Here is a 12341-nt window from a genome sequence, read left to right as displayed (position 1 = left end):
TATGAGACATGCTCCAAAAGACTTTCAGCTTTTATGACAGAGAAATGCGATTCTAAAAAGTACAGACTCGGTGTGGGTTAAAGACAATCGCAAAACCTAATTTCAGAACACTGCAGTCTTATCAGCCTACTCCACAAACATGAGGTCATCACTGCTGATCCATCACACAGAGTTCTATTAAAATGGCTCTCTTTGCGGCTGCAGACAAACCCTGCGGTGTCAATCGTTTTCCAAAGCACCGCAGGTAAAACTGAAACCAGGCTAATAACTGAAGTGACCTTAACGTCTGTTTACCAGTTCTCTGTAGAGCGGATCTAAGGTGAACCACAGAGCCACAGCACACCTCTGCCCACTGGTGACGGCTTTCACACCGTGTGGATTCTCTCCCCCTGATGAGAAACCCACCAGCCGACCACACTTTGGTTTTATTGATGCCTGAAAAGGAAAGAAGATCCAAATTTAGTTTGTTCATATTCTCACATTATATTCTTCTTTTTGAGCCACTTGCAAGCTAGATGAAAATTTGCTTTTAATTTTTTATTTTATCGTTAATTATCTTCCAACTCTGAACATATAAATTAACCTCTGGTGTTATCTCCTTCCATATGATTTCCATTATCAAGTTAAATCTATTTTTTCAGGATAACCGTCTCACCGTGACTGTTTTGGCATCCATTTCTGTGAATATAAACTCCCCTCCTTCAAAATCTCCATTTAGATATAACAGTGCACTGAAAAGGGAAAGGACAACACCAAATCAATACGAGATTATATAATCCACTGGATTAAACCCTGCTTGAAGACGCACATCATTGTCCTACCTGTAATCTCTGTATGTGTATGCTGGTGGTTCTTTCCAACACTCGTTGGCGTCTGGATCCAGCAGACAGTTGTCAGCATGGATGGGATGGCTCAGGTCATTCCTGTGATCTTGTTGGCCTAAGGAACAACAAATAATAAAACCATCACTCAACAAACAAACAAATCAACCAATAAATGTATGGACATTTGTTGTAAGAGGATGAAAGCAGTTTTTAATTATGGAAATCCAAAGATACAAATTTTGCCCGTAAACTGACTTAAATGTCATGGAAAGAACCCAAAATAAACTATTGTGGGGCTTTAGGGGTTTATGCTGAAGGAGTTGGTGACCTGTGATGGCTGTCCGACACACCAGGTGTGTGTAGGAGAAGTACAGCGTAGTGTTGAGCATGAAGTAGGACTCCACGATGCGTCTCACTCGCTCGCTGGTGTCATAGAAGAGTCGAGCGCTGCTCATGGGCACTCGGCCCTCGTAGCCGTACTGCAAGGAGGACAAAATGCAGTCAAGCAAAAACCAGGACTTATACAGTGTAGCAGGCATTATTCTTTAAGCAACATCCACTATGAGATCCCTGCATCCTTTAGGTCACGTGTCAAACTCGAGGCTGGGGGGCCAAATCCGGCCTCCCATTGCTGTTCATGTGGCCCTCTAGAGTAGAGTCCAGACTCTAGAGAGCCACATGAGTAGAACCTTCAAGATATCAGTTGTGTGCTTAAATAGAAATATGAATCAAATCAAACCAGTTCTTTTATCTGTACAGTGCCAAATTACACCAATGTGAACATATGTTCAAGAAGTATTCATTGAATGCAGAAACAGCTACTTATTGATGTATTAACAGTTTGTTACTGTCACGACCGGCCCGTTCAGAACATTCTTGATTTTTATTAGAGCATTTGAACTAAGGAAGCTGTTTGCATTAGTATTCAGTGTACCTGCAGAGTTTTTAGCACAGTGGCTCCTTCGAACCTCTCATTGGGAGTGTGTGGAGACATCCTGCCTCTGTAACCGTCTCCTGCCATGGTGACTGCCTGGAAAACACAAATAAACCCACAAATAGGCTTCAGGCACATTTTTTTCCCCCTACTCTGAACCAATGGAGTTGGGTTTATATTTAAGACTACCCCTGATATTATAACTTTACGATGTGCTCACATGTGCCAGGTTTCTGAGCTCTGCACACTCCCACTCAGAGATGACATGATCGAGGAGAACCCGCTGGGTCCCGTTCAAAGCCACGGAGTTCTGCACCAGCTGCACGCTGTCATATAGCAGGGGGCCACCTACACACACAGAAGCACCTTAATCAAGTCTCCTACCATTTCAATAACAATCACATTAAGAGATCTTTAGCAACAGCCTCTCACAGGCTTACCTTCTTTAAGCTGCTGCGAAACAATCACAGTGATGTTTTTCTTCTCTGAAATGGGAACGTACTCCATCCAACCATCTGTTCCTGAGGGAATCCTGAGGAAACAAAAGCAACAACTGTTGAACCTGAGAGAGACTCTTGAAGAGTTTCATACAGCCGACATGCTGGTGTTTTAAAAAATTAAACTGAAATCACTGGTTTTGGCTTCTGGTGCTACATCTTACCTGTTGGAATCATCCCTTCCTCCTGTGCTGCTCCAGTAATTCTGCATCAGAGACAAATTGAAACCTCTTAGTAGCTTGTTACGTGCTCCTGAAAGCTCTGCTCATCAAATTCAGACGGGATTTCGCTGCATGTAAGTTGAAATATCTTAGCATGACCAGCAGGTGGTGCTGTTGGCTGCAGAAAAAGTGGGGAATTGCGGCTCTGCCAGACACCTGTTGCTCCAATACATGTGGACAGCGTCTCTATCATTTCCGGGCAAAACTACTATTTAAGTGGGAGCAACTTGCTAGCTGCTACTACTCATGGCGTGCTTCAAAGATCAAAAGTAATATGACAAAAATAGGATCTAAATTACCAATGTTACTATACTAAAATTAACTCACCCCTTCAGTGAAGTCAACGCCCATTATTTTACTGCCCATTAGAAGGAGTTCCAGTTCCAGCTGGTGCCTCGTCAAATAACGTTCAGCTTCCTAAAGACAAAAACAATAATATCTGTATTAATGATACAATAATATTACTAATATATAAGCATTCTTTATTGTACAAATATTAGAAAGTAACTAAACTACTAAAGCTACACTGAATCTAAAGAAAGAACAGTGATTAATTGTTAAATACTGAGGTAAAGATAAAGATAGTTGGACTTTTTAATGTCCATGCTTGTACATGTTTGGCAATATTTTCATGTATGGCAACTTTTCCATGAGCAAAAGAAATAGATTTTTTTTCTTCTGTCTAAATTACATGTAAATGTAGCTAAAAGGAGAAAATCCATCAAAGTCGAAATATAGAAAAGATAGTAGAGAAGGGTTATCGCCATAAGTTAACAACGTAGAAAACACATTGACATGAAGATGTTTATTAGGCTCTAAATGTGATTGTTTAATAAGGGGAATATTGTAATATCCACAACTGAAAAAGGGTTACATTTGGATAAAAAGTAAAACTAACTTATTTGCAATGTAGAAAGGGAACTTTGCCCAGAGGACTGTTACAAAATCTGAACAGCCTGCAGCATTTTTCTTTTCCATTATTCTTTGGGAAACAGCATGAAGATTGTGTTAGAGACCTTATGCAGACTCTCTACCCCCAGTTTTCCTTCCTTTTGAAAGCAGGACCTTTGGACGGAGAGGCATGTTCAGGCAGGCCCTGACACCCTACAAATGAGCTCCCAGAGGCAGGAAAGGGAGGGAATGCATGGAGGAGGCAGGCTGGAGGGCAAATAATGTACAGTAAACTGACAAGATGTGAAAAATGGGAAAGCTAGAAAACTATAAGCTAATATTCGAAAACAGCACATTTTCCTTCAGCCTCCTTATCTCAGCTTTTGATAATGTTATCCAGACAGTCACACATTCTGCTGGAAACTTTGGTTGCTCTAATGAGCAACAGGCTTTTTCTAGTGAGAGACTAAATATTTGGGAGAGCAGCAGGGCAGCGGTCTAGGTCTTTTTTAGTTGAACAAACTGATGACCAACCTGACAGATTTTTGGAAAGCAACCTTTAGCTCTGGCCAAGAAGTGGGCTTTTTACAAAAGGTTGTCAGCTTTCCTCTCAAGTCTTTCCTCACTTCCTGCGTAACGTCTTTATCTGCCTTTCATCATTCTGGGTTTGGAGCATTCCCAGGGCTTCTTTCCAGTCCATCTTTACTAAGAAGAGAGCAGACTTCTGGACGTTGTGGATGATTTGGAGATGCAGCAATGACTTATCCTTACTCTATATAGTGTTAAGATGCACTTCAAACGCATCTGAGGGGATTGTAGAAACAAAACCACGATTGTTTCAAACTGCACATATTCTTTTCTAAGATTAGTCTCTGCGCATTTAGTTAATAAGTTCACAAATTTCTCTGCTCACTTCTTCCCAGAATATTAAATCCTTCTGTGATTGACTCAGCCAGTCTGGGATTCTGTTTCAAGTTCAAGCCAGGCTATAGTCTGTTATAAATTAAGCCATTTAGTTGTAAGATAATGGTGGAGAATAAAATGTGCTTTGGGTACCAACATCAAAATTACTTAAAAATATGTGGAGAAAAAGATGAGGGCAAAATACAATACGTCATAGGTTTGTTAAATACTTAGGTAGTTTTATCCAAGCTGATAAATCAAAATTTTTCCCTCTCCTCTCTTTCTTTTATCCTTCTCACACTTTGTGGACTTTAGCATGTTGGGTACTGAAACATGTCGCTACTGCAGTGGTGCATCATCTATCAGGCAGAATATTTTATCGTCATGCAAAGTCTCAGCTCCAGATGCAAGAAATACATTCCTCTAGACTGGACTGCTGTTGAGTCGTACAAAGTTCAAGTTTCAGTCTGGATGAAGAGCAGAGAGGCACAGAGTCCAAGCTGCTTGAGGTCCAGTGTGAAGTATTTACATTTTAACTTCATCTAGGGAGACACATCATCTGCTGGTGTTGGTCCACTGGGTTTCATTAAAGCCAAAGTCAGCGTTGCTTCATGCTTCCCTCTACTGCCAAGCTTTATAAAGATGCTAATTTAACTTTAATATTTTCTGTGAAACAAATGTCGGGGTTTCAGAATCTGTATGCATGTAAAATACATATATTTAAAATTAAACCATTAAACACTTGAAATATATTTTTCTTACTTTTAGAACTGAAATGTAAAATAAATGACATTTAATTACATCTAATTAGCATGGTTGCCTTGCAGCAAGAAGGTCCTCGGTTCAAGTCTTGGTCTTTCTGCTTCTAGTTTGTATGCTCTCCCTGTGCATGCATGGATTCTCTCCAGGTACTCCGGCTTCCCTCCCGGTCCAAACAACATGACTGACAAGCAGGTATGGACAATGGATGGATGAATAATTTGAGATGCATCTGTTCATCATCTCCCTAACATGCCAACGTTTTTGCTGCGTCTTGAGCAAGTAGCTATGATTCACGTGTTTTTCCTAAAAATTTCCCTGATGAAACCGATCTTTCAAGCAATAAATTTTACCTGAAACAGCCTTTACATCAAATCCAAACCTCTGAGCCTCTGCTACACTGTCAGACTGTCGATTTGATCAGCTCTGTCCAGCCTTTCCTGGAGCCGATAAACCTATGGAGGAATTTTTCTGCCATAATCCAAGGGCACACATTTTCAGTCTGAAAGCAGGATTTCATGTCTTTTGTTCTCAAAACTTTTAATACTCTTGCTTACATTTTTATTTTGAAAGCAGGACTTCATGCCTTTCTTCTCAAAACTTGTAATGCTTGTACTCAAAACTTCTCCTCGCGCTCACACTTGGTCTCTGCTCAGACTCTGTGCTCACTTACAAAACATAGAACTGCCTTTTGGCACAGTCGCCTAGCAACCTCTCAGCCAATAGAATGAAAGTGTTGTACTGGGTGCATTTGTTTCCTTCTAGCACAGGAGTGGGCAACTCCAGGCCTCGAGGGGCGGACTCCTGCAACTTTTAGATGTGTCTCTACTTCAGCACACCTGAGTCAAATAATGAGGTCCTTAGCAGGACTCTGGAGAACTTGACTGCACTGAGGAGGTGATTCAGTTATTGGATCCAGGTGTGTTGTACCAGTGAGACATCTAAGAGTTACAGGACACCGGCCCTCGAGGACCAGGATTGCCCACCCGTGTTAGCGCGTGTGCCTGTGTGGCTACTATCAAACAACCTGCGCCACCCACTGGATGTAGGGAGAAACAATGACGTCAGCTTTCTGCTCCGTAGTACACCAAGCATCTGCCAGCAGTGTGCTACTGACCACTATCTATCTGTCTGTCTGTCTGTCTGTCTGTCTGTCTGTCTGTCTGTCTGTCTGTCTGTCTGTCTGTCTGTCTGTCTGTCTGTCTGTCTATCTATCTATCTATCTATCTATCTATCTATCTATCTATCTATCTATCTATCTATCTATCTATCTATCTATCTATCTATCTATCAAGTTTGGAGAAAAAAGATATAAAGTCTTGCTTTCAGACTGAAAATGTGTGCGCCTGGATTATGGCAGAAAAAGTCCTCCATACAAACCCAGACCTCACATGATGCAGCAGATTCCTGACCTCTCGTGGGGTGCTGTCATGTGTCAGGATTTCTCTGTAGTGATCCACATTGTCGGTCATAAACTCGTCTCCCTCGTGGAACAGAAGGTAGGTCAGAGCGCACTGCAGCGCTTCCTCCAGCCTGTTGACTGCACACATTAAGAGAGACAGGAAGTTTAACATTTTCATCGGTATATTACTGCAGATGGACTGGATTAACACATTTTATGGCATGCTAGGACATAACACAGCTAACATTCAGAAAATATTACAAAGCAAATAGAGCTGAACACTGAGTGTACAGAGACAACCATGCAGGTAAGTTCAAATGAATCAATAGTTTCCTATAAAAAGAAATAGGCTAGTGCCATTTTTTCCACTTCGCACTGCACACAGATTCTTCATGAATACAAATCAAATATCAGACACCTTTTGGTCCATGTTTATGGTAGGTGTAAGCCTTCTTTACTCTGCTGTAAAGATGACTTCTTCCTTTAGCTTTAGCTTTCTGTAGTTTGCAACTTAGTTAAAATTTGAAGATTTGAGCTGAAACAGAAACAATTTTTTTATGGAAACCTTTGCAGATAAGGCAAGCAGAACCACTGCTGAGTGATTTAAAACTTCCACTGCTGCTGAGTCGAATAAAACAGACTGAGGCTGCATAGCAGGAAAATGTCTAAGATGATAAATAATAGTAGTTTTAACACAAATGATTGATTGTGAACTTCTTGACTGTTCGATTGCTCTTATTTCCGTTTAGGCAATTAAAAATGCTTAATTAGGACGCAACATTTTTGAAGAACAATACCTAAAATTTAAAACTATAGTTTCGGAAAATTAAAACCACTTATTCTAATAAACAATTGGATGGTTTAGTGTTTTCAAGGTTGAAAGTTTAAGTGCAATCATGCACAATCCAATAATCTCAAACTTCTCAAATTTTTTCAGGGGGGTTTCATAAACATCATTGCTAGCCGAAGTCTATCAGGACTACCAAATCTCAGAACAAACTTGTTAGACTCTTTATAGAAATTAAAATATCCAAAGAGACACACATCTGAAAATGTAACAAGCTCTCAGTTCCCAGCAAATTAACTTCATCTGCTTGTATCTGCATGCATGAACTGTGGGTGCAATAATTTTTCCTCTTTACATTCAAACAGTTGGCCGTCATGTCCAAGAACCTCAAAATCAAAGTGCATTAATCTAAAATGTAATCACTTCTGTCAACACATATCTTTACTTATACAAGACTGTCAGAAAAATGTCACAGACTACAAACATCCCACCTTTAAAATAGGCAAACTGAAGGTAGTCGTAGTGAAGGGGCAGGTAGTTCTCCATTGGGGAGAGGCGGCCTGGACGGGTAGCGAGGTCTCGGACGCACTCGTGCTCACAGTGCAAAACCTGAGTAAAATGATCTGCAATAAATGCAATCAAAAATTTAGTCTTTGGATTATGCTAAAAGAAATTTGGATTTGCAAACTTTTACAAATGTGAACGTCAACATTTGATGTTCATGCACCCTGTAGCAGTTAATCCAATAAGGTGGCAATAGAGTCTGAAATAAAATAGAGTTTGCGTCGGTGGGGACTGTAAGACCTGATGTTAGGTCATCCTTTGCAGAATCAGGAGTTGGCAGGCTGCTTATCATTTCCTCATGTTGTATACTGAGAAGACAGCCAGCAGTGACAGCATGCATGTGTGAATGTGCTGTTAGCATGTATGTGCAGTGAGGTCACTCTGAAGCAGCTGCAGCACGATTTTCCTTTCCGACAGAAAGGCTGTGATGTTTAAATTTCTTCAGGAAACTCCAGAGGAGCAGAGGTCACACCAGAGCTGCAGCAGGATTCAGGTCAAATACAGAAATTTTAACCCGTACAGACGGAAGCGGTTCTGTTAAATCCTTCTCTTGTTTCATCCGAGTCACACAGCAGATTGATTTTCCACATCCACACATCATTATACATATAAACATTATGATCACAGAATCGACTGGTGCAGCGCTATGGAAAATAATCCGTTCATTTTAAGTAAAACAAAGCCTGGCCAAAATGAATTAGCTGTCTTTTAATGTTTACTCAATCCGACCACACATATGAGAGAGTCTGAAAACACTCACTCAGCAATTAGGCAGCGGCTACTGCACAAAAACCTGCCTCAGCTTCCAAAGAAAATGGCCTGACTTTTGTCAAACACACACGTCCCATTGACTGGGATGGACGGAGCAGGAAGCAAAAGTAAAAGTGAAAATGCAGCACGGCTAAAAAGAAACTTTACATTGTGAAAATATTTCCAAATGACAACAAGAGAAAAAAACAAAAACAAGTTGATAGAAAGACAGTAAAATTAAATGAAAAGATACAAGAGGACAAAAGTATTTGTATTAGTTTCTTTCATCCTTTAAGGTCTCGGGAGGTCAACATTGTCACGAAGTTCATTAACAAAGAATGAAAAAAACAAATCAGTCTCTACATGCATGAAGCTGGTAGAGACATATCCCAACAGCTGTCATTGTAGAGAAAAGTTTTTCTGCTCAGTATTGACTCAGGCAAGCTGCATACGGATGGAGTTTGCCATGCATGTAAAAAACTGAAAAAACTTGTCAATATCCTTCCAGTTCCCAGTTATTTTGCCATTTTATGCCAGCCTACCACATAAAATCCCAATCAAATACATGTCTGATTTTAGCAGCATTTTTTTATTCACAAAATATGAACTGAATACATTTTAAAAGCACCACACTGAATACATGCAATACGAAGACTGGAGTTTTTTTGTTTTTATCTACATATTTTATTTTGAGCAGAGACACAAAACAGCACAGAATTGTTAGAACTACGTGGGTATAGAAAATCATCTTCTACTGTGTCCATAAATGTATTTGTGTCGTCTTCCTGGACTGAGGACAAGTTGTCCGCATGGCCTGTCGAAGACGGTAAGAGTGCATATCTACCAAATCCCAGAGCTAGCTGTGCAGCAAAGCTAATCCAGCCAAACTAAGCAGAATATTTGCACAGAGTGAGTAATCTGGCCTTTCTTTGTAATGACCACTTGTATTATTCCTTAAAGACTATAAAATGAAATCATTTTGACAGCTGCAAATCTGGAACGTGTGGAAAACTATATAGTCTAATCTCTGTACTTCCAACTTTAGTACACTGTTTTATAACATAGATTAACAAAAAGTTATAGACATTGGACCTATAACCACAAATTATTCAATTTATGTTTTCTTTTATCTGTAAATACGACAAGACAAACCTTTTTATTGCCAAGAAGTCCAAATTGAAGCATGGACAAAGAGATTATTATTTATACTGTACATTCATATTGATAAATACATTTTGATCATACCTAAGATGAATGATGAAATCGTAAGAAGAATTATACACTGGCTTCATCCGTCGCTCGATGATAATATTTATGTTTGCACTGAAATTTAAACGTAGCACTGAAACCGAAACCAGGTAGATACATTTTCTGTGACTTTTTCTGCCTTACCCGACACAACTTCATGTAGGCTGTAGCGGTAGCGTACGTGGTCGTGACCCTCAAACTTCTGCGGCCCCTGGCACAGGGCCCGACACTCCACATCGGCTTTGTAGTATTCTACCAAGGCATCCTCGAAAAGTGTTACAGCTTCTTCGTAGTCGCCTTTGTCGTATAACTTTACTGCCGCTGTGAATGATTGCTGTGACAGAGAAGTCACAGGGAAGGAGAAAGAGAGAACAAGAGAGGATAAATCTTGAAGCATCTTTCTGTTTCTTTAAGTTATGCTTTAAAGAACGTACATTTTCTTGCGATAACGAAGTCTTAAGTAAAGCGCCAGCAGGATCTAATTTGTGCATAAAGACACCAAGCTTAAAGAAGAGTTTAATCTTTTTATCTGCACTTACATTTGTCAATTTTTACTTATGTGTTTAGTTTTCAAATATAACACACTGGGAAAAGTTGAAGGAGTCTTTTCCAAAGGATGGTACTGCTCAATTAAAAGCCACAAAAAAGAGAAAATGGCTGGAGCAGCAGGATAAGGAGTTAAAACCCTTTTGCATCCAAAGCTTCATCACTAAAGGTCTCAGTGAGTTTCCAGTGATTAAAACTCTAGGGGTCATTTCTATCAAGACCGTTTGTAGAACCACAGCAGCTGTACTTTCAAAATCAGATACTGCAGACACGAGGGAAGCCTCGACTATAAAGACTGTTTCTTTTTTACCTGATGAGGCCGGGCTTCCCGGTCCACAAAGTGGTTTTCTTCTACACCCTGCAGGTCTTTGTACTGTTCGAGGTGTTGGCCCATCTCCACATGTTCTGGATTGGCCTGAAAATAGGTATGAGCTGCTGCTGCCGCCTTTTCCGGCTGCTTCAACTGAAAAAGGAAAAACAGAACCAGAGAAAAAAGTATATGCCATTAAATCCTAAAATGCTTCAATTTGGGATGAATAGAACAAAATTCCCACAAACTAATTTAAGCTATGTTCAAGTAGGTCAAAAGGTTCAGAGAACATCGTTAAGAAAAGTCAGTTCATTTCCAGCACAGGAGATTGTGTTGTTTTCCTATTTCAGCCTCATTTTTACATATTTTACTAAGAACAGCAAAGCCTCTCAGAAAAAAGGGACAAAGTTGATTGATAAACCTGACAAAAAGGCTACAATTTCTCTGAAGAAACATCTGCTGAAAGAGGCAGACCGCTTGACAAAAACTCAGGCCTTTCCCAAAAATAAAGTTATGGGGAGTTAGTTGGACACTCCTTCAAACAATGTCACATCTGAACAGAGAAAATCTGAGCGGATTTAGGAGGCCACACCGTTCCCATCCACATCCTGTTATGAAAAAACAGCCGTCATTATTATAGCCAATGCAATAAATGATTTTCTTCACAACATGAAGAATAGAAACTTGGCAGAGCTTACAGAGGAGGGGTATGGCTGAACACGCAGCCTCATAAATCTGCTCTACTTACTGAGAAATGCATCGAACATGAAGATCTAATTTATTCAAGTGGCTTGTGGAAAGTGCAAAAATAAAGATTAGCAGTTTTTTTTTAACATTTGAGATAAGTAGTAACAGTTTTACTCTGAAATGGAGTTTATTGAAGTTTTTAACCTTTGCATATGGAACCGTTGCCTGGTTACGTTTGTTTTTTCTAATTTTATCTGGTGCACTGGCTGGAGAAAACAGATGACTGTCCTGAAAACCAACCTTGAACTGACCTTGCATGTTGACAACATAACTTCTCAAAAATGTTTGGATAAATTAACTCAAAATTACCAAATCTATATTTAACCAAAAGTGAGTATTTGTATCGTTTGGTCAGGAAGTGGATAAAAGTTTTGTGTCTGGACATTTCATTACTTTGTTCTTGAGAGTACCTTAAAGCATTAGATGATAACATTAGAGTTACTTTTACTCAGGGCAAGTACATCATGTTTTATATGTTGAGACAACGTAGGACTTCCTTGTTTGGGAGAAATGGAAATGGTTGTAAAATGCTTCAGCAGTTGTAACCAAGAAATATATAAAACCACATAGTTTCACAAAGCTAGATGGCTGTAACTACCAGGACAAGCTATTATGGCACTGCTTACAAAATCAGACAGCAGTGAAAGGATGAGCAGCTCAGTGGACATTTTTATATCCTGTTTAACTATCACCACACATTTTATGTGAATCCCCACCCCCCAACAAACTGCATGTCCTCCAATACGTGGGTTGACTCGCAGAGCTCCAAATCCCCACTTAACAATGTTACATAAACACTGATGTGTAGGGCTTACTGGTTGAGTTAACATTAATGTCAGCAGTTCAGCTGTTAAAGCTCACTTCTCAGATTTTATGCGAGTTGCACGCTTTACTTCGATGCAGTAAAAGAGTCTTGTAACAATCCAGAAGGAGCTCTAGAGAGCAGATGGTGCTTGTG

The 12341-nt window shown here is 39.9% G+C and overlaps 1 protein-coding gene across 1 annotated transcript in view; it reads right to left on the bottom strand.

Moving 5' to 3' along the window:
• p3h2 (prolyl 3-hydroxylase 2) overlaps positions 1-12341 on the bottom strand; it is a 48091-nt gene that overhangs the window by 1666 nt on the left and 34084 nt on the right. Inside the window, exons 2-14 of the mRNA XM_081606368.1 lie at positions 10637-10789; positions 9925-10114; positions 7710-7841; positions 6442-6569; positions 2804-2893; positions 2420-2460; positions 2199-2290; positions 1979-2106; positions 1759-1854; positions 1153-1303; positions 822-939; positions 656-731; positions 295-435 (exon numbers count right to left, since the gene is read on the bottom strand). Coding sequence (XP_081462494.1) covers positions 295-435; positions 656-731; positions 822-939; positions 1153-1303; positions 1759-1854; positions 1979-2106; positions 2199-2290; positions 2420-2460; positions 2804-2893; positions 6442-6569; positions 7710-7841; positions 9925-10114; positions 10637-10789 — 1536 coding nt within the window. The remainder of the gene's footprint in view (positions 1-294; positions 436-655; positions 732-821; positions 940-1152; positions 1304-1758; positions 1855-1978; positions 2107-2198; positions 2291-2419; positions 2461-2803; positions 2894-6441; positions 6570-7709; positions 7842-9924; positions 10115-10636; positions 10790-12341) is intronic.

This window comes from Poecilia reticulata, chromosome 4, assembly GCF_904066995.2.
Source record: "Poecilia reticulata chromosome 4, P_reticulata-male-v2, whole genome shotgun sequence".
Classification (NCBI taxonomy): Eukaryota; Metazoa; Chordata; class Actinopteri; order Cyprinodontiformes; family Poeciliidae; genus Poecilia; species Poecilia reticulata.
Note: the sequence above shows the minus strand (reverse complement) of the source record. Positions and strands in the feature narration are given on the sequence as shown.